This window comes from Labrus mixtus, chromosome 17, assembly GCF_963584025.1.
Source record: "Labrus mixtus chromosome 17, fLabMix1.1, whole genome shotgun sequence".
NCBI lineage: Eukaryota > Metazoa > Chordata > Actinopteri > Labriformes > Labridae > Labrus > Labrus mixtus.
Genome location: NC_083628.1, coordinates 12,069,932 through 12,093,177, shown reverse-complemented (window position 1 = coordinate 12,093,177; position 23,246 = coordinate 12,069,932). Strand labels below are relative to the sequence as shown.

Here is a 23,246-nt window from a genome sequence, read left to right as displayed (position 1 = left end):
CTCATATCAAAGATACTAAACAGTACTGTAATCCCAGACTTTGATCACGTGAGCGCAAACTTGGCCAAATGGGAGGGCGAGTCTCTGTAGTACGCTTCCGATCGCCATTACATTACAATGCGTGGTGGGCTGGACGATCGTGCGCGAGAGAAGAAAAAAAAATGCTACAGCGGCGCTTCGCGTCAAACAAACACACACAAGAGGGTGAGAATGACACACACTTATTTACCAATATAATAACACGCCGTGAGGGATAAACACAACGAGGGAGGAAGGAAGGAAGGAAGCAAAGGGAGAGACTATCTGCTGAAGAAACCATGCACATGTTTGAGGATTTAATTCAATGATCAAATCATCATTTTCTCGAGGAAGGAGGAGGAAGAGGATTCGCTTTTAAATGTCGTAATCTGCAGAAGGAAACGTATTCATACTGCCGCACGAGGACCGTCACTTTGGCTTGAAGTGAGTCTTTTGAACACAATTATCACAGTTTTTTTTTTTTTTGTTTATGTGTGTGTAAGATTGAGGCTGCTGTGACCGCGCGGGGACGTTTCGTAATGATATCAAACTGAAAGGAAGGAAGGATTTTTTTTTTCTCAAACCTCCGTCTACAGAAGCCTGCTCGCCGTTTTCCTGCTTGCCGCCGCCGCCGCCGCCGCCGCTGCTGCTGCTGCTGGAGTGTAAGAATAGTTGTTCTTGTCTGATCGCTTTGACTCATGATTCGGGGTTATACTGGGAACCCGCCGCCCTGCCTGCCACGGAGAGGAGCACTAGCGGGGGGCTTTTTCCTTTTCCTCAGCGACCCCTCTCTCTTTCGTCTGCGGTCCGTTTAATACAAGAGCAACAGAGGGATTAAACATTCCTGCTCGCAGCGCCTGTTTGTGCGAGGCAGACTGGGTTACATTGTGAGAGGAACGGGTTGTGGTAAGAAAGGAGGCTATAAATAGCTCATGCAATTCTCGAAAACTATCACAAGTGGTGCATCAGCCTGTGGAGCAGACGGAACCAGATATCCCGCATGTAATGTCTCGCTTTTAAGTTGATTGTCACTCGAAGCGTTGAACGGGGGGACATTTTTTAACAGAAGTTTCGACTCTGAATTTTTCATCTTTTTTTTTTTGTTGGGGCTGTTCTCCGGAGCGGGAGAAAAAGCGTACCCTCATGGATTATTGCTCTTTTATTGATCAAACTATCCGCGGACAGACTGATATGGAAACAGGCTGATCTTCTGTACGTTTTTGGATTGAAATGGATACATTTGTGAGCCCTCCGCCTTTTGACAGTGATCACATTTGGAACCGCCTGACCTGGATTGTAACGATGTTTTGATCCCCGGATTTACATTACAACATTATATCCGCTTGGGGCTTCATGGATGCGCCCTGCACTTCTTTCTGAAAACGCCCAACCCCTCGTCTGTTATCCGGACGTCTTGGTGAGGTTCTAATCCTGCTTGTTTTAAGGAAATACATTTGTCAGCCCTGCTCGGTGTTTGGTACCGATGTAGGATTTCGACATGCCCAGCACTGACGACCCCAACGGCGGACGATTATGACTACAACAGCGAATTGGGTGGCTAACGGGGCAAGCCTTGAGGACTGCCACTCCAACATCTTCTCTCTGGTACAGTATCAATAAATAAATCACGCACGTCACACTGACACGCTAGCCAGCTGTGATCGACAAGTCATCAGACTGTGGGAGGCACGCGTAAATGTGTGTCTGCTGTACAAAGGTGAACCAATTGCTGGCGGTGTTATTGGGTAATCATTACCAAGGGTTAAAAAAAAAAAAAAGCACAATATCTCAAAACGAAACCAGTACATCCCAGCTTAGATAGATAAATAAACATGGATTTCAAAGAAAAACTCCTCTTTATTATCTGATTCTAACACAAAACAAAACTCCTGACGCTTTGAATGTAACATTTTCATATGCTATACAAACAAAAAGATTTTATTTGCACTTTTTGGCCTAAACATATCTAACTGAACACAAATATATATCATAAGGCTTAAAACAAAATTGTAAAATGCTAACAACAAATCTTGCCACTTCATTTTCCACGTTATTTTCATGCCCTAAACATATAATAATACAAATTTCAGTGGGGGACAAACTGGCATTATCATGAACATGCATTTTTTGGCTTTTTTTTTTTTTTTTTTTTTTTTTTTTACATACAAGCCTCCTAATGCCTAAAATATCATTTTCATATGCTACCAATCCAATATGACAACATGTTTTGTCACGTTGTTGCACTTTTTGGCACACACACATCACACAGACACAGACTCACTCTCCCCAACATTCTCCTCCCTCTTTAAATAATCATTTCTCAGGAAATGTTGCTGTAAGTCTCGTCTCATTGCCAAGCAACTAACTTGGAAAGAAGGCTGCCTCTGTTTGATTTTTAAAGCCAACAAATGTAAGTTCTCTCAGTTGAACATGTTGATGTACAAATAAAAGGCTCCCCAGGTGATGAATTGGAAGATTAGGCTTACATTTTGGGAGGAAGGTGAATAAGACTTTGACTGACAGCTCACAGCGGAAACAGGCACTTTTGCTCTCAGTTTATCTGTAAAATAAGGGGCTTTTGGCTCAGCAGGCAGCATCTTTTTTTTTTTTTTTTTTTTTTGCAGAAGTGTCTGGTTTTGAGGGTGCAGGAGATTGAGCAGTGTGTTTTCACAGTTTTCATCCTGCAATCAGCGAGTTAACTGTTCTACTACAGAAGGCAGCCGAGTGGAAAGGCATGCGGTATAGACTAAGTCCAGGCTGCTGAGGAGCACACAAACATAGGGGTCCTGAGGGCTTTTTAGGTGATCATGCAGGTTTGTTATACCAGGCATATTATATCAAAAGCCAAAGAAACTCTGTTGTAGGTTATCAGGAAGAGAAACAAACTTTGGAGAGGTGACACATGAGGCTTACAGAAATGTCTAAATCTGTCCAACAAACAACTTGATTTCTTCTTCCCCTTCTTCTTCTCCTGTGTCCGTCAGAGAAAACAGGGACTCTAAATAAAATCCTAAGCTCTTCAAAAAGCATCTTTATTTGAAATTCCTGTTCACCGACGCTGAAATCCAAAGCATCACACGTCTTAAATTCACTCAGTCTGACACGTTACAGCGATTACGTCTCTGTCAGCCCTTCAGCCGAGGTTATTCCCTCGTGGAGAAAAGCTTTCATTCACTTGCCGTGGCGTTTGTTGGCCGTCGTGCTGGCCCCTGTGTGAACATCCCTTTCAGAGCGAGGGAGAAAGAGACCATCCATCAGCCGGCTTGTTGAGAATATTTATGACTGGATGGTGCACAGCGGTGCCTCTCTGGCAGGGCTCCTACAGGGAAGTCCAAGACCGAAAATGAAACCGTAATGACACTCCCAAGTGTCCTGGTTAGAGGTAACGTCTGAGACAAAGAGACACACTGACAGACACAGATTGCATACTAATGTTGAGAATTAGACATACTGTATGTACATGGTATGCTGAGGAGGCCTGAGTGTATTGATCCAGCAAAAAGAACACTTTAATGAATCTGAGATAAATTATTGCGTAGTTATGCTTCCCTGCATGCATTTTAACCACCTCTGACTTGATTTGTTGAAAAAGATAAGTTGATTTATTTGACAGAAATGTATTTTATTTATTTGTATTTCACAAAAACTTTGTTGATACATACATTTGGAGGTACATTTACTGGTCCTGGCTGGTAAAATGTGAGGATTTCCTTCTCTTCTCTTTAGGTGCGTTAATGTGCGCCCTAGTATCCTGGTTATTATTGGGGTTTTCCCAGTTTTGTGTTGTGCATGTAAAAATCATCAACTGTAGTAAAGGGTTTAGAAATATGATCCTTTTTAAGGTTTTATTCTTGTCATTTTAAACACCAATCAGCTTGCGTCTAATCACACTAATATGTTTAACTTTTATTTAACCGCGAAGAAAAAACTTGAGATTGAAAATATCTTTTTCAAGAGTGTTCATGGCCAAGACTGGCAGAAGCACAACTAACATAGTTCCAGACGTCAAACATAGAATACAACAGAGGTCCATAAATATTAAACAGTAAAAGACACAAAATAACAGCAGATATTTGTTAAGATCGCCCACAACCATAAATACATGAAGGAGAACCTCTACCACCAGATGTGTCTGCCTCCAAGTCATTCAACATCCTTTTTACAAGTTTTTGATTGATACATCAAGTGTCCTGGAATGAAAACTGACATCTGGAAAAGTACAACAAAAACACCAAAAGACATTCCTTTTAAACTTAGCATCTTAACAAGGTCATTAAACCCCATTTTGGAGTCTCTTCCTGCTTTTGACCCTATTCATGTTATGTTTTTTTTTTTTAACATTTAACTTAAGAAACGTGTTCATGACACCAGGTTTCTGACCCTTGGGTCTGATAGATCCTGGTTTTCAGAAAAAACAAAACAAACAGGATCTGCTACCTGGAATACCAGGGTAATAAAAAAAAAAAATTCCAATGTGGTGAGGAACCAGAACACATTTGCACACACATTCTCTATACTGTATTGTGATCATGTTTACAGGGGGATCATTAACCAGGATCTCATATAGCCGGTAAACACTTTATTTTGTATAAAAATTAAAAGCAGGATAAGACCCACAAAGGAGATATGTGAATATACTTATAGTTTTAATCGCTGTTCTTGTGATCTCAAATTGCAGCTTTAATTCCAGAAAACATGACCAATCAATCAATCAATCAATCAATCAAAAAAAAAAATTAACATAATTAGTTATGGTCCAAAAATGACAAGAATACAATTCCTTATGTGGGGTATTTGTTCACCTTCTCCTCCAGGTCACACTATACATAAAGGACTTGTAGCTAACCAGTGACAGCCTGTTAAACAGCATTCCAGCTCGCACTAACATCGTCCCTCACACTGATTTACTAGCTGTTATTGCAACCTGCATCAATAAAAAAGTACCTTTAGAAAGCGTAAGAGCCCATACTGTGGGACTTTATGGAGGCAGCAGCAGATTACTGTCATGCTCTCTCTCTCTCTCTCTCTCTCTCTCTCTCTCTGTGTGAGGCCAATGTCACATACTTGAGATCGCTGCGATCGCACAGAACCCACAAAACAACTGTCTGGTGTGCTGGTGATCATCCATCTGTGACTGAAAGCAAACGAGACCCTCGTATGTGGGAGAAAAAGATCGGAGAGGAGAGGAGAGGGAAAGGAACAGGGCAGGGAAGGGAGGAGGGAACAGTGGAGAAACAGAGGAATGTTTTCAGCTGCAGCGGAATCTGTTTTCATTTTAGGAAAGTATTATGACTGATGTGCATTTCCTGACTGCTAGCCTCAGTGTGCGAGAGAGAGAGAGAGAGAGAAACTGAGAGGGAGACAGAGCGAGGGAGAAAATTAAAGAGGTAGGAATGTAATGAGAGAGAGAGAGAGAGTGAGCGAGAGAGAGAAAACAGTCATCTTTTCTGTGGACTGGGCAGGTTTTTTCTCTCTTCTGACACTGACTCGAGCCAGAGCCTGAATATGAAATGCGAGGAGGAGACAGTAAAGAGCTCGCCTCACGACACAGGAAGCCTTGGTGTGTGCCTGTGCCTGTCTGTCTGTGTGTGTGTGTGTGTGTGTGCGTGAGTGAGTGTGTGTGTGTGTATGCCGTAAACATTGTAAACCATCTAGACTCTGGAGACAAACTTCAAACACCCATCATATTATCCACACACACACACACACACACACACACACAGATATGCATTCACAAACACCACGGGGAGAGAGGGGAAAAAAAAAATAAACACCCACATGCTCGCACAAACATATGTAGCACAAATGCATCACACATGCACTAAACCTTCCACCCACCCACACACACACACACACACACACATACACACACACACACACAGACACACACACGCATGCACATAAGCTCAATACTTCCTATATCCCAAGGACGTATGCTTGAACAAACATAGGTAACAGGCAGAGGCCTTAATTAGAGGACTAACTGTGTCCCCTCGATGGTAATTAAGTGTCCTCAAGTGCAGGTCTAATGTGATCAGGTAAGAAGTGCTCGTTAGTCCAACTGTATTCCAATAGAGATCCTGCATGTATAATAATGATGATGCTACTGTCTGGTGTAGAAATTAAGTGCTAGGAGACGAGGCAGAGGGAGAACCATTAACAGCGGAGTTCTGATTTATGGCAGGTGAGTGGCCGTCTCTTGTAAGAAGAAGGAGGTAATCAGGGATGGAGGCTTTTTAATATAGACTGTTTGCATTTCCCGGTTATTAATGATGGGCTGTAGAGGGATGCTTAAGGGGGAGAGAGAGGCAGTGGTTGGATGAAGTGTGTGTCAGGATCTGCTGGGTCGGGGTGTCAGTCGAGTTCACTTGAGGACGGGTATCATTGAGGCCCTTGTTTGTTTTATGCAGATATTTTCATCAGGGTCTGTAATAGTTTTACAAAGCACCCTAAATAGGTGAATTAGTTTGGATACATCAAACAGACTAGTATCTGTTGGCCATGTAGGCAGGTCAGACTCAAAATATTTGGCTGAGCCTGCTTGTTTTATTGAAGGAACATGTCTCCCATGTCAGTACTCTGGCTCATTGATGGGTTTTTAATCATCTCTGGACAACAATGGAGTTCAGCTTCGAGGAATCTCTAAAACTACAAGTAGCAGGATCACTTGCTTTGTTGCATTGGATTTGTCGACGATAAGATGAAATGAGATAACCAGCCTTTAGAGCAGGAACATATCTGATGACAAGATCTGATAAGTTAAAACCAGTGATTACAGCTGCTGATATTCTACACTTAACAAGAAGCACTCTTGAAACGTGTAAAATAAATCGACACCTCCTAGTCCTGACATTGAAGCCACAGCACTCAAGGAGAGGATCAGTCCAGGCTTCCGAGGCTTCACTCCCAGTCCTGTGCTTCATGCCCTATGGAGCCGCTCCATCTGGCTGCTTCTCACTAAACAGTCCACCCCCCCCCCCCCTCCCCCCCCTCCGCATACGCCCAACCTGCGCTTTTGGCTCTGCTTGCTCGCTATTTTGACAGCTAGCTCTGGCTTCACCTTGAGTCTCTGTGTGTGGAGCCTCCCACTAATCTGCCCCTGTCACTGCTGTGGGAATCCCTTGTCATCTCAATATGACTCAAGCCGGCGTTGGCCCACCTGTGTGAACATGACTTTCTGTATGTCACACACAGACAAAGATGTTCCTCAGCTAGTTAGCTATGACAAACTGGTGTGTGAATAACCGTGTTAGGAATTAGGAACCGACAGAAACAATACAAAGTAATGTACACAGGGATTAAAGCAGAAATTATCTTTTGACAGAAAATTATTTTCATATAAAAAAAAAAGTTTCAGGAGCCCCCCATAAAGACCTTGTTTTGATGAACAAATAAATAAGGGGCAGGGGAAGAAGTAGTCAGATCTTAGAAGCAGCCTACAGTAGTAAAACTAAAGTGCAGAGATAATCTTAAACAAATTATAGTCCTTCACTGATAATTACTTCATTAAAAAATAAAAAAGCCTTAAATTATACTTTGAAGTATAAAAGTATTAACAATGCAGGATTCTTTTTTAGGAAATATATTATTATATAATACTTTTTTTTGGTGTAATGTTATTGTCCTATCTGATGCTCATAGTTTCAACTGTTTAAGCTGGAGCTCATTTGAATTGATGTATCACTTTACATTGGCCTGGTAGTCCTGGTAGTCCTGGTATTCCCCTAGAATTCAAGAAACACACATTTTGACTCAATATCAAAATGTAAGAATCATATTTTGTATTATTTATCTGGAAAAAAAGAGAAAAGAGTGACTGAATGCTAACTTGCCCCTACTGGAAAGGTGAAAAACACACTTAACTTGAAGTTCAGTTCTGTCAGAAAAATGCCTTTAAATCACATCCAAATGAACTAGGAAGTGGCTTAATGCTAACATACCTTTTATTATAAGAGGCAAAAGGAAAGATGTGAACATTTTTGTTAAAGGTTTGCTGTTGGGTTTCTATGTCTTTATTTAGTATTTAGAGATAGGACAGTGGATGAAGTTGGAAATCGGGGCGAGAGAGAGAGTATGGAATGATATGCGGGAAATAAGCCACATGTCTGATTTGAACTTGGGCCGTCCGCCTGGGTAACCAAGCCTCCGTAGATTGGGAGCTCACACTGCCCATTAGGATACTGGCGCTCCCAGTGTAAACAAATGTAACTGTGTCAAAAGAACATTGAGCTGACAGCTAAGGTTAGCATTTTACAAATGTCTAGCTAACATCAACCTGAGCAAATAACACCTTCCCAATGGTAATATACCACAAAATGAAGAGGTAACCTTTACATTCAGCCACTTCCCTGCTAGCAGTAATATTAGCTATGAAGTGGCTTTATGCTAACATTAGCTGTTGTCTAAAAGTAGCTATAAATGGTATTCTAACTTAAAATTTGGCACAAATCTTATTATTTTTACCAGCCATTGTCGTATAAGTAGCTCATTAGTTGTGATGATGAAATGTTAACGATTTCTCTTATTCCCTGCTAGCACCTATAACCTAAAGACACTCATGATTCTGTTGTCACATCTCTTTTCTTCTTAAGTTCTCTTTAATTTATGGATCTTATCTGTTGAGTAGGCTTGTTAAAGCTCTGTCAGATATTTGAAGAACGGTTCAAAGACTGACAAGGAGCGAGGAGGAAGAAAGAGTGAGGGAGGGAATCACCGCTGGTCCCTAGCTGGAAATGAGCCAGGATGGTCAGGAGGAGGAGTATTTCTGAGCAGGGTGGCTTGAGTGTGAAATATGTAAGCTTCTCTGTGCCAGCTGTGAGCTATTCTCAGAGCCCACTGGTGTTCCTGTGTGCACAGCGACACAAGGCTGAGTAAGAACAGAGGATTGGTAGGAATGGGCAGTAGCTGGAGCCACCAAGTGCTTGTGATTGCTGGAAAGTTGGCTGGTGATAGATAGATAGATGATCCATGTTGCACATTCTTCTTTAACTTCTTGAAGTTAAAGTCAAGAAAAAAGTCAAACTTTACATCAGATCAAAACTAAAAATACAAATTAAGAAGAATTATTATTATTTAAAGTGTTACAACATCACACATGAAACCTGTGCATTGGTCTGTAAATCAGCATTTTGATGTTAGTTGCCAAAACATAGGCTGAAGATCATCTCTTTTTTTTCTCCAAAGAAAGTCCACTGAAATATTTTTGAAAGAAAGTTGTATTGATAAAGATATATCTAAACATCTTTGACAGATAAATAGATTTAATGTCCCTAATGGGATATTCATATTCACAGATTCAGATTTAGATATGGTAAGTTATAACTTAACAGCACAACATATAAGATCAAACAGAGAATATGCTGGGTTTAGATGGGTGGATTGATCGATGGATGATGTGGAGGCTGGATCTTCACATCAGTTTTGTTAATGAGTCTGTGGTCACAGTCTGTGGTTTACTTGTTTCAAGGATTTATTTGAAGAAGTTTGGTGTCAGCCTCTCGCCTGACACCAAACTCTTGGCCTGCTGCCTGATTGCTTGATAAATTCCAGAAACAGATGAAACCTGAGTTTGATGGTGCATCTGTGCCACATGAGAGTTGCAGCTTTTGTTTGGGGGAAAATCTGTTTGTAAAATCTCTTCACCTGACTGCAGACACATCAAGAAAGGGAATTTCTCTAAAGGGAGATGCTGCCCTGCTTGTAGCCGGGTAAATATTTTCTGCAAGCCCGCCAGCTCTGCCAATATCATGCTTGGCTGGGATTCAATTGCAGTTAGAGCACACTTAGGTTAAAGGGTGTCTTTGGGTGGTGGTGGTGGTGGTGGTGGGGGGGGGGGGGGGGGGGGGGGGAGAGAGACAAAACATTAACATTGTCTGCCGTTGCTGTTGCAAATCCTAATTATCACGTTCCATTGAGAGATGATCTGCGACCAATCAAACGGCTGCTTGATGAGAACAAACACATTATGTGCAGAGTGTTGGTTCACAGACGTTTTTGGTGCATTGATTCGCTGCACGCTGCCAAACAGCACTTTCTCTCATCCTGAATTAGGCAGACACCCATGATTTTTCAAAAGCTAATGAAAATATGCACAGCTCCATTTCAGACCTGGATGGCTTCATATGGATTCAAATGGACTGCTCAGAATAAAAGTAGGACACAAATGGATTTTCTACAAGTAAAAGATAATGAACCTGCTATATTGATATTATATCGGTTCCAAAGAGTGAATGGAAGGACGGAGAAGAGCTTGATTATGTAAGACTGTTAGTGTGTATTTGTGTGTGTGTGTGTCTGTAAATGCGTGTTAGCAGAGGACTTCTGCTGTTTAAAAATCTGATTGGCTGCCACTCCCGCTCAGTAAGCAAGCAAGAGATCACAGACAGCAGCCAGGTGAGTTGCAAGTTGAAACCTGTTCTGGTGTGACCTTCAGTGAAAATAAAGGCCCATCCCTCTTTTGCAGAGACACACATGCACACACACACACACACACACGCACACACACACACACACACAGAGGCACACAAAACAGAAGCATTTTGCCTATCTGGTGTGAAATGAATCAAGAGAAAGTCATGCTGACTTCTGCAGCACTGTCACTTTATCAGAGATGGCATCCCTGTGGAAAAAAATCAATGCAGGAAATTACAAGTCTAAATGAGATATTCTTTTCATACCTCTTGTGCTCCATTACCCAATTTGAGGAACAATCACACTATTAACTACTTGTAGGCATTTCCAAAAACCTCCATGCCGTGCTAATTGTACAATTACTGTGCTGTCATTTTTCTCAGCAAAAAAAAGAAGCTCAGTGTGCAATGCTACAATGCCTCTGATAATCCCTGAGCCACGTATGACGTGACAGATTTCAATCTCCATCCAAATGAAAGCTGATTTATTGCGGCTGTAAGGGAACAAATGTAGAGACACCATACGGAGCAAACAGTGTGGGAGATCTCTTTGTGATTTTTTTTAAAAAGGTAAAATCAGGTCCACAGAAGTGCTCGGGATGTTACATTGCCACGGTAACCCTGGAGACAGAAATCTCAAAAAAATGAATACCTTGCTGAATTCCTATAGATGTTGTATGTTGCCTAGCAACTGTTTTTACTTCTCTCTCGGTCTTCTATGTTTTTTCCCACTCTGTGATTCTCAGTTTCTCTGTCTTTGTGTGTCATTTCTTCCTCCCTGTGGCTTGTCACGGTTAATTTAGTTACACCAGAGATGCTCGTAAAGCCGAGCCTGGTTTATTTATTTGCACGTTAATAATTTAGGCTAAGCGCGGCCACTGCTTTAGTCCGTCCCTCTGTACGCTTTAAAAGCATCCTGACGCTGCAGCTTTCTGTTGTTTTTATTTGCCAAACTGGCTGGGGATCTTGTCAGCCCCTTTTAGACGCAGTGCACACACACTCTCTGTCCTTATTGCCTCCCTCCCCTCTTCTTGTGTCAGGTGAGAAGTCACGGTTTGATGGAGGCGTTCTGCCGCGTGATTGGCAGGTCTATCCGTCACTCAACCCCGGGGACTCTCGCTGCTCTAATTAGGTCGCTTGGCTTGCTCACCTCCCAGGGCTGGATGCTGCAGCAGAACACAGATCAAATGACGGTCCCTTGTTTTGCGGGGACTTGTAAAGGTGGCGGCAGAAGGCGGAGGAAAAGCATCTGTTTAGTGAATGCAGCCCCAGAGGACGGTTTTTCTACACCTGTTTGGTGCTTTTGTGTCGCCCTGGCCGCCTCACAAGTGCAGCAATGTGCATCGCTCTTCATTTGTGGTGTAAAACGCCAGAGGGGAGTGCTACTCCTTGTGGGTTAATTTGATTTCAGTGGGTTAATTGATGAAGGGGGAGTCATTGTCTGTTCTGATTTCTGCCACTTGTTCCTCCAATGGGGGACTTTTCAACAGTACAGACAACCTGCATTGTCTTTGTCAGTATAAGTTGATTTAAAATGAACTGTGTTAACCTTACGACTCTGATGCATTCAAATATTACTTTTTTTGTTTTCTAAAATAACAATATTTTACACCGGCCATAGTATAGTTGTATCACGTGAGTAAGGGCGATTATGAATTGCTGTATCAATGGTTTGTCCCACCCCTATCAACCACTATCTATTGCCATCACAAATAGTATCAGCACACAGCAGCAAAGAGTTGGTTGATGCTTAGTAACATTGTTCTCCTTTTTTGTTAAAGATATGTTGGAATGATGCAGTCAGCAGCATTAGACTAACTTACAATGAGATGTAATGTTCGATGACTGCTTCTCAGTAAAAGCTGGTCTGTATTTTGCCAGTTTAATGCTTTTAATGTCAAACAGTAACAAAAGTAACGTTAGAGTAAGTTTTCAAACTCTGTTTCCTGTTTTAGCTCAGCCTCACCTCTAACAATGCAAACTACTACAGGAAGGACGATACACAGTATTGAGGAGATGAATGGCTATAAAAAAAAAAAACTCAGATTACAGCAATTAAAAAATCTGTTGTTTAATTGAATACAAATCAGAGTAAAGACGAAGAATATTTTCACATTTCCTCAGGTGAATCCTCTCACAGTGTCTGTCTTTGCCTTGTTCTTTGACATTGCAGAAAAGACAGACAGATAGCATTGTGTCTGATAAAGACCTGCAGTTTTATCTAAAGACTCACAGGCATCACAAGTGGTCAGAGCACACCCCAAATATTGGCAGCTTGTCAAGCGTCTAAACAGATTTGATGGTGATGAGAAAGCGATGCCACTCCGACAGAATGAGTGTTCCACTTGTGCCAGAGTAGGTAAAAACTGCTGATGCAGGCTGTCTCTCAATTGCCCAAAGTGGCTCCTTTGTCAGACTATCAGACTGCGCGGCTCTTACTCTCTGTTGTGAGATTCCTAAAGAAGTGGCATCTCTCTTAGACGCTCTCTGTCAGCTTTGATAGAGCACAACGCGCTGCTCCATTTACATTCAGATCAGCTGCAGTGTACTTAATGAGCTCAAGCATCTGAGTATAGTAAATGTTGTCTTTTTATATACTTCTGCAGTGAACACAAACATTTAAAAAAAAAAAAAAAAAAAATCAGTCTTTTCTCTTTGCATCTGCAACTCAGACAAGCAAATTTTCCATTTTAAGGATTCACTCGGAGTTGCACATTAGACATTTTAAAGAAAGCGCATAGAGATAAGAGGTACTCCTTTTTTATTTTGGGCTTTATACCTTTATTGGACAGGACAGTGGATAGAGTAGGAAACTAGGGAGAGATAATGGTGAATGACAAGCGGGAAAGGAGCCACAGGTTGGACTTGAAGCTGGGCTGCCGGCTTGCAGGACTATAGCCTTCATACTTTGGGGCCATGACCTAACCACTCATCTGCGCCCAGGAGGGACTGCTTTTTGTGCCAAAATCGGCATGAATTGAAAGTTCATCACGGACGCTTTACTCATATAAAGTTAATTCACATTAAAATATGAGATCAAGTTAGAAAAACATTTCAGCGGGGCCATGTGTGAAAGGATCTCAACTGTTTGAAGTAGGAACAATTGGTTAACTTTTAAAATGCAGTTGCATGCTGGGAAGTTGAAGAGGGCCATTCAAATGTCCCACACGTTTTTTTGAGGAGGATGAGGAGGACTTTCCTGTCTGTAGAAGGATTCCTGCAAGGTGCATGTAAAGAGTGTTTTCCTCTGTATTTTGTATATAGCTCATTAACGTGTGTATTAACGTTGTGCAGTTTAAAGTGAATGTGTGTGCTGTTCAGACCTGCAGTGTAACAGACCTCTGGAAATAGGATCCTCCCTTCCGTTAAAATCACATGCTTTAAGAGTTCATCCCGTACTTTCTCTCTGAGCGATGCATGCTGAAGATTAAAGTCCTAACTTTCATATTTTCTTTTGATTACAAGCACATGTCCGCTGCACTGAAGTTGACCTCTGCTTGGGATACAGATTGTATTCTCAGAACCTGGGCTCAGTTCACCTTTTCTACAGGAAATTATTTTTAACTCTGCTTTTTTAGCTCACGATGCCATTTGGAAGACATTTTCAAGATAAAAGAATCAAGCACAATGTGAGAACCTGATAAAAGGGATTTTAATAGAATACTCCCACCTCCAAACATATTCTGGAAACATACCCTTAGCTGTTATCTTTTCTCTGTTTGCTAGACATAAAGAGAAGAATAACAAAAAGGCGAGAGCTTGAGATCCTCCTGGCTGTATTCAATAGGCATCCATGACTGAGAGAGCGAGAGAGCGAGAGGGAGTGAGAGAGAGAGCGCGCTGAGAGATGAGAGGGAGAGCACAGACGGCAAAGATAATAGAGGTGAGAGTAAGGTCAAAGCTTTGGTCCGTCTTTGCAATGGAAGGAAAAGCTCTTGTTTTTGGTCCCGCACTCAATCAGAAATTGAACCAGCTAACCTGCAGAACGAGGGGATCGGAGGAGTGCTCGCTTTATTGACAGAGAAACAAAATCCACACTCGTTTTCCTTGACCTTTTTCGGCCTTGTTACCCCTGTGTTCGTTCTTTAAAGAGACGGAGACTGCTGGCTCGAATAATCATTGATTTGCTCTCACGCACTCGGAAGGATAGCGCAGGATTTGCTGAATTGGAATGCATGTTTGCTCTGCTGCTCCCTTGCATGGAAATCATACATAAGGTTGCTATTCCAAAAATCTTCACTTAAAATATTAGAAAACACAGTTGGCATCATGAGCGCTTTTTCTTAAGCTATTTTATGTATTCAAACATTTGATGTCAACCTAAACACACACCTCTGTATACAATTTAACAAAAAAAAACCCAATGTTTTTTAAAAATCCAGCAGATCTGATTTCTCATCACTTTAAGAAAAAGATTATCCCAGTTTTAAGTATCTCCAACAGAAACATTTCTCTCTTTTGTTCCGAACTTTATTTTCTTCTGTGCAATGCTGCAGCATTTTTTTTTTTCAAAATCTGGAGATTTTTAAAGAGGTGAACTGTTGGCTTTTGTGTTTCTATCGTTTAGTACTACTTTTTCCATTGTATAAAATATTTTATTGAAGGATTTCCTGTGGATGGTTTTCACTCTGGGCATGGCTTAATGAACCTGACATCAAAGAGCGTATCCTCTTTTTATGTATAAAATCCATTTATAAAAATGTACTTTCCCATTTTTTTTCTCTTCGAAAAAGGTCCAATGTTAGATGATTCTGCTGATTTTACCACCAGACCAAAGACTTACTTCACAACTATCATTAATTCTCAGAATGACATACTTTCACAAAGTATGCAGGCCAGACATGAAAAGGACGATACGTATAACCACAGTGTAATGTTTACAACATATCAAAGAGGATGTATGAAGCAACAGATTTGGACACTTTAATGACAGTTATTGCCTTTATGTCAATGCTACGTGTAATTGAACGTATTCAAAGTATAAACAAAAGAGTGTAAAAGAACAAAAGATGAGCTGCATGACATGCACATGTTGCATGACATAAACTTCATCACCATGCCAAGTCGCTCAAACACAGACTTTTTGCAGCGGGCTGGCAAGAACATTTCTGGGCGAAGCCAGGGTGAAAAATTCAGCTGTTGGCGTTCACACATGCATCCCGACTGGACACTTTCTGCATGTGTGAAAGAGATGTCTGCACTTCAATAATCCTTATCCAAAACGCTTTCATGACTAACAATGAAGGAACTAAAGCGAAGATGATTAAAGGTTGTTTTTATTTGCATGACAGGATTTTTCTCACAACAGAGATTTGTCACCAAAGTTGCAAAGATAATATCTCTACACACTTGACAGGTTTTTTTTTCTGCTTTCTGTATCACCTTACACATGATAATTTATTCATACAAATATAACAATTAACAGTTTGTATAAATGTGATTTCAGAGAGCTGATTCACCAAACCAAAGTGTGCCGAGACACACATACATGTAGATGCATTTGTACATTGAAAACAGAAACTGTAACGTACACACACGCACATACACACACACACACACACACACACACACACAGACAGATCTTAACTGTCTTCACCGAGAAATAACTGGACATCAGCCGGAAAATATGTCTGCCTCCTCATGCATGTCAGTGTTTTTGAGCACTTCTGGTCTGCACATCATCACAGCTGCTGTGTGATGTGTGTGTGTGTGTGTGTGTGTGTGCGTGCGTGTGTGTGTGTGTTAGTGTGTGTGCAGGCATGTGTTTGCCTGGGAGCATGTGACTGGAGCTCTGTTCCTCTTTCTGCAACTGTGCCACAGCTAATCCTCCACAGGAGTTCAGCAGGGTGTTGGGTTAGTGCTTTACACACGGCCAGCAGATACACAGCACCTGTGTTTGGGTCTGCAGGAAGACACAGTGCAGCCTCTGGCCATTTAATGCAATATTTCACCTGAAAATGCTTGCTACTTTAAGCCATGTACTTGCACAAAACAAGTGAGCCTTTCCTGGCCTTAAAGCCAAACAGTAACAATAACCCTCCACTCGTATGTTTTGCTATTGTCTGCTGCTCTTGAAATTTGACCTTCACTCTGCAGGATGATTTATCTGCAGCTTGACACCACCCGGCTGAAGGTGGAGAGTCTGACTCTGCTCACCTTAAATCTCAGCTAAAGGTGTATGTGTTACTAAATAGTAGCATCGCGACTATTTTGTAAAAAAGGATTGTGTTGATGCAGAAGTTAAATGCAGTTCATACACACACAGAACAACTTTTCACTCACAGTTGAGCATTTTGTTTTTCTTGAAAGAGAATATTTAATAGTTATGTTAAGAACGTGGACCCATGTTAGCGGCATAGCTTTATGGGTTGCAGTATTTGTTAAATATTATTCTGGCAGTAAATATTAGCCAATACTAATACCCTTCCAAAACCAGCATGCTGAAAAAAATACACATCAACTCAAATTATTTTAATAGCCGTAAACGACTTAGCTGATATGGATGTAAATTCAGTATGTCCAACTGGTTACAGATACTGATTCTAATCTCTTGGCATTTACAGAAGGGATGGCCAAGAATAGCTTCAGTAGCCTATTTGGTATCCTTTACTATCCTTAGTTTAATAATTAGCCTCAGCTATATCTATGTTTAGTACTTATAAGCGAGCCAATTTGGGCTGTGAACATAACATTGTCTTTGAGACGGCAGGATGCTAACATAGCCATTCTTAGCATGTTAGCATTCAGCTCACAGCAACCCTTAATCTGATTAGCTTCACAGAGCTGCTAGCAAGGCTGAAGACTTGCTAACGCTTTGATACTCAATATTTGTTATAAACATTGTCGAGGATAGAGAGTGATGTAGTGCAGGATATACAGTACTCAGGTATATCGACTCCTAAATCACCTCTGACTTGAGTCATTCAGTAGGCTATGCTGCATTTTTTTTTTCCTAGAATGGTAAAGGCATGACCGCTCTATACTTTGTTTCTAATTGCCTTGTACTTGTGGTTGCCTTCGTTTAGTTGGTTTGGTAACAATATCGTTGTAAGCCAATCAGACGTAGAGTAGGGAGGGTCGTACTTTGCCATCGCTGTCCTCAAAAAAAAATCTAGTAACACAAACGGAGCTGGTGGCGCCACTTACAGCTTCTCTCCCTTCGTTATGTCAAAATACAAATTGAGGGTAGTCTGGGGGACTTTACCTCTGCACAGGTGTGACAGCGAACTTGGCAGAGGCATAATAGTCACAGCTGGCCCTATGAAAACGGTAATGCGCAGGCTTTGTATGACTTACATTACATGACATGTGCAGCTCAGCATCACGTACAAACCCATATGATTTAAACTGAAACAGTGTGAATCTGAGTACTCTAACGCATTGCTTTGTAACACATTACCCCCATAAGCTGCTAAGGAACAAGGAGTAGATGCCTCAAAATGATTAAATATATAGTGGTCTCACTGTATAGTTTGTGTGCCAGCATTGTAAAATCTGCACCTCTTCTCTGGCTGATGTTAATTTGATAATGATTTTCACTTCCTGAACTCAAGCAGCAGAAGTTAAGCATCTATGTGTAAATGCCAAAGGCCCATTTTTAGATGAACTAAATATGCAAGAGTAGTCTTACATGTAACTGTTTTTAACACAGGACGGGCCTTTTAAAAGAACATTTGGGGAATAAATTAGGGTATACAGGAGAGTATACCCACTTCTCCTGGTTCAACTACACGACCAAGTCAACATAGAGCATGTGTTGCCTTATGAAACGTATTTATTATGAATGCATGTGCTGACATTTTTACTCTCCGCTGCCTGATTAAGTCGCTGCAGACAGCAGCGGTGTCAAACAGAGGAGCAACTTTTGACATTGACTGGGAGTGACGAGGCAGCGCAAGCAGATGTCTTCTTCCTTTTTTTGCTTTGGGAGAAACAGCATCCTTGACCTTGTCACGGCTAATTTTAGGGCTCGGCTTATCACAGCGCCAATGTTTATATCTCCCATTACACACACACTGTCATTAAAGGAGGAACATGCTTGTAATTATGGGTGCCTTCAGCTGCAGGATGTTCCTGGGGGTTGTGTGCATACCTTCATGTAAACTCACTAAGGAGACGCTGCAGTGCGTGTAGGAGATTCCCTTATAAACATGATTTTTTTTTTTGTTGGCTAGATGTTGGTCTACATTAGGACACATTTGGTGAAGAAACACACACTGCTTAGCCCCCTACTCAAAGCCCTAGAGCTTCCTTTTCTTCCTCCACTCAAAGACACTGCAGCAGGCTTTAATTTTCTCAGAGCAGCTCCTTGCCACCTGTCTCTGTGCTAAAATGAGACTGTATTTTTCCTTTTCTCAGCTGGTCTTGGATGTCTTGGTCCCTGAGCCAGCGTGTGCCAAACATGATCCTCACAGCTGGTTGAACACAAGAGAGGAGGGCAGCGAGATTTTGGCCCCCGCCTGCCAAATCTCCGTCCTGTTCAACAATGCCTTTTGTTGCGCTCGGCTCATTCATGCACAAATACAAACACAAGGGCACGCACACACACACACACACACATACACACACACACACACACACACACACACACACACAAACGTTAAATGAGTCCCCAAAGCACACATGAGCATCACAGGGTTACTGATGTTTTCATTAACAAAATTAAGAAACAAATGCAACATGCATCCTCTGTGCCTCGGATGGAAGTAAAAGTTTGCATCTTTTTACTGGCTCGTCACTAAATTTATCAGAGTGCCTCCACGCCCAAGTCTGCAACATAAACACCTATCATCCCATTAGATTAAGTGGAGAAGATGTCAGCTGCTGGGCCTGGCTCCAAACATTGACCCCGGTGCTGTTTCTTCCTCTCATGTCTTTGTAGCGTGCTCTATATTTCAGTGCTGTGTCTCCTGTAATACTTCATTCACCGTGTTTCACCCAAGGTCATCCTTTATGTCTCGCTGCTGCTGTGCGCCTCCTCCGCCCGCTTTACAGTATTTACACACGCTTTATTGTATCCTTACAGCAAGTGAGTGAAGGTATCTGTGAAATAAGGTTAAAACAACACAACACAAGGGGATGTAAAACTCAGAGCGCGTTAAGATTTACACAACAATCATAGCCGTGTTAACAGGAAGTCAGTGAAAGTAAAACATAATTTGACAGAATCTGTGCAGTTATTGATTGAGGCAGCATTTCTTTGTTCTCGCTTTGTGTGAAAGAAGTCCTTGTAGCACAGCACAGCACAGCACCTCACCATGAACACAAAAAGCTGCTTCCAGTATTTAACAGTCATGCAATCGTTGTGTTGTTTATACTGCATGTGAACCACAGACGAATAATAAAAAAACACATTGTTATAGATGAAGAATATGCAACAAGATCCCTCTTAATGCTAATGTTAAAAATGCTATTGAGATCATTCTTTAATATATAACTTTATGACAGTCATGGTTGCCACTTAATATTCTTTTCTGAATTCATCAATCAGCTGGTTAATTATTTGATAATTGAATTATTTTGCTATAAGATCACAAAAGTGTTTCCCAGAGCTTTATTTTCCCTGGGCCAAAAATAATGCTCTAAGTGTCAGAGCAACATCAGGACATTTGGATTCAGTTTACAGTGTAATTAAAAATATAAAAACGTGCAAATGATAACATGAAATGAGCTGTAAGAAGAGATTATTGGTGTTTTTTCTTAAAATATATTTTTAAAAATCACTGAATCATTCACTTTAATGCTGATTTTCCTTCTCAGTGAATCAATTTTAAAATGAGGAAATAGACTGTTAATTTAACTTTTCTCTCTCTCCCCTCCAGGCCGAGTTAACGGGCATTAAATGGCGCTGCTACTGTTTCCGCAGCGGAGGGGAGTACGGCCCAGTGATCTCGGCCCCGGCCCAGGACGACCCGGTCCTGCGCAGCTTCATGCGCTGCGTCCAGGCCAACCTGCTGTGCGTGTGGCGACGCAAGATCAAACCCGACGCCAAGGAGCTGTGGATCTTCTGGTGGGGCGAAGAGCCCAACCTGTCAGATGTCATTCATCACGAGCTGGAAGGTAAGGCAGGAGAGAGAGAGAGAGAGTGAGAGAGAGAGAGAGAGAGAGAGAGAGGGGTGAAGAATGAGGCGTGTACTTTAAGTCTGGTTTCAGGCTTGTCCAGACGATACACTTTGAGCAGATTTGTATCAAGTTGCAGATATTCATCGAGCTTTTGGAGATTTGATCATGTTTTATCACACTCGTTTTGTAGGCTACATTTTTTTTCATATTTTTGTAGATGTTTTGTAATCATTCTTGCAGATTTGTATCATGATATGGAGGCTTTTGTAATTGTTAGAATTGCAGATTTTAACATGTTTTTGCAGATTTAATCACATTTGCAGGTTTTTATCATATTTTGCGGATTGTATGTTTATCTGAAAAATCCTGTGTGTGAACATGAACACATACAGTTTATGGTGTACTCTATAGGCCTGTATGTTCTACTGGAGCTTCAGTGTCTAACAAAGAGCTGGTGTTCAGTGTTATGCAGATTGGAGCTGTTGATTGTGCTGCAGATTCATGCTGCGTGCTGTTTGTTTAAGACGTGTAGGGCACATTGATCTTCTTTGTTTGGAGAAATCCTTTATTCCAGCCTCATATAGAACATATCTAATGTGTTTGCTTTGCATCTCAAGTGTTTATATGCTGCTTCAGGACTATCACTATGATGAAAAACGCAGCAGCAGGATGAGATTTCTCCTGCCTGTATTTACAGCGTGTGTGTGTGTGTGTGGTTGTGTTGGTGAAAATTACACTTAGATATCTCAGTGGAGAGAGTGCTTCTGTCAGCACTATTGTCCCTATTTATAGAAACATTTTCATTATCTCACCGGGCACGTGTGTGGAAGTCTAACATATCGACTAAGCCTGCAAGACGAGCAGAGCAGGAAACAGGAGAGGGATTATATTGGGTTTGGTTTAGCAGAACAACAGTCAGGAGGAAAGAAAAAAAAAACAGGAATATTGAATGGAGAGGTTGAAGCGATAGTGAGAATTCAGTCTTCTGTTACATTTAATGCTCACTTGATGTGAAAAGGCCTTTCAGGCACTGCAGCAGATATCTGACAGATGTTGTTACAGCTGCTGGGAGAGCCCTTTACTCAGACTCTGCAGGCATGTGTAAAAGATAATGATGCACTGTACACTTCAGTGAAGTTTTGTTTGCATCAATAACAGATATTTTTTAAAATTCCCTTCACAAAACACCCGAATATGTCTTCAATCATCTAATTCGGTAGTGTTTACATTCTTAATCCCACTCAGCTGTTTATATATTTATAAAGATGATTGTTGAGGATGGTAATGATGATTAAAATCACTGAATAACTGTGGTGCACTAGAGTGGCAGAAATAAAGCATCCAGAGCAACTTTGTATCACCTGAAGACTTGGATGCTTGTTAGAATGTAAAACACAAGTTCTCAGGAGGCAAGACATGATGCAAATAGGACGCTGCCTAAATACAAGATGGTTGATGACAAATGCTACATGTAATCGGATGTATGTACATCATCAACGAAGGAATTGAGAATAATGTATGCCAACGAGCGGGAACAGCTTCAGTGTTTGAGGGGACATTGCAGCGGTCACATGATATGAAGGTCATCAACCCCGCCTGCTCATAAACGGTGAATTTTCCTTGAATTGTACCTGCTGTGTTCACACTTCTGCTCACCCAGAGTACACGTTGAAACTTTGATTTTTTTTTATGGAGCTGGCAGGAAAAAGTCTGTTCACACATGCAGCTCACCCAGTGAATTTCTGGACATTTTCACGAGTTTTGTGAGAAAACGGCTTATGTGATGTAAAGGACGATTTACCACAGGGTGATGTGGGATTGTTAAATAAATTCAAGGATATCAATCAAGTATTTTAGGATTCGCAACTATAAGTACATTTTAAAACTCCAACTACGGTACAAATAACTTTAAAGTATAAAAACTGCAGTGTTCTGATTAATAGCATTTTTATGCTGCTGATAAACAGTAGCACATAACTTTAGTGCCTTTAAATGAATTAACACGGCAGCTGCCTAGTTCAGTAGAATCATGCATTTATAATTATTGACATAAACAACCTTATTGAAAGCTCAACATCTAAATGAAAGTGTCACCCATCTGGTTTGTGTGATGACTGTTATGTGAGAAAAAGTAAATTATTAATTGACTTGTAAAGGTATGTGTGTGTGTGCTGTTTCAACACCAGACACATAAATGGAATGCAGCCATAATTCATGTAATTCTTAACACATGTGCATTTCCTGCCATGACGTGTCAGAACACCTTCCAGGAATCAGGAAAGCATTGTAAAAGTTAGACCTTAGATGGACCTTTATTTCAAACATGTAAATGGGATGGGATGCTTCAGGTCTCGGTGGTTTGTGTGAATATGTGTGTATGATAGCGATGGACCTTCAACCTGAATAGAGCTCATGCTGTAGACGGCGGTGTTTGTTTGAATCAAAGTGCTTCTGGTCTGAGGGCTTAATAACAAAATAATGTGTCTGAGTTGTGTCCGGTTAGAACAAGCTTTAGTCATAGCTGCCTGCAGACAGACTCAGAGACAGGAGGCACATCACATAAGCCAATGACATGCTCAATAAAACAGAATGGTATAGCCTTCAAAGTATGGATGTAAGTTATTGATTATGAAATAAAACAGCATTGTTTTTATTAAATAGGAATACAGATGCTGAGACATCATCTATCCCCTGTGCTAATCTCAAGCTAATAACCCCTCACAGGAGCTTAAAATATTAAGTTTTTGTCGATATTTA

At 41.1% G+C, this 23,246-nt stretch overlaps 1 protein-coding gene across 4 annotated transcripts in view; it reads left to right on the top strand.

The window, feature by feature from the left end:
* Positions 1 to 519: 519 nt before the first annotated feature.
* The window catches only part of LOC132992667 (mediator of RNA polymerase II transcription subunit 13-like), an 81,106-nt gene continuing 58,379 nt past the window's right edge, over positions 520 to 23,246 (top strand). For 3 of the 4 annotated variants that reach the window (XM_061062139.1, XM_061062138.1, XM_061062136.1), the window contains exons 1-2: positions 521 to 1,623; positions 20,249 to 20,486. In XM_061062139.1, the coding sequence (XP_060918122.1) occupies positions 1,552 to 1,623; positions 20,249 to 20,486 (310 nt within the window). In that variant the 5' untranslated portion in view covers positions 521 to 1,551. Of the gene's footprint in view, positions 1,624 to 20,248; positions 20,487 to 23,246 lie in introns of all 4 variants that reach the window. The other variant, XM_061062137.1, reaches the window with a different exon arrangement.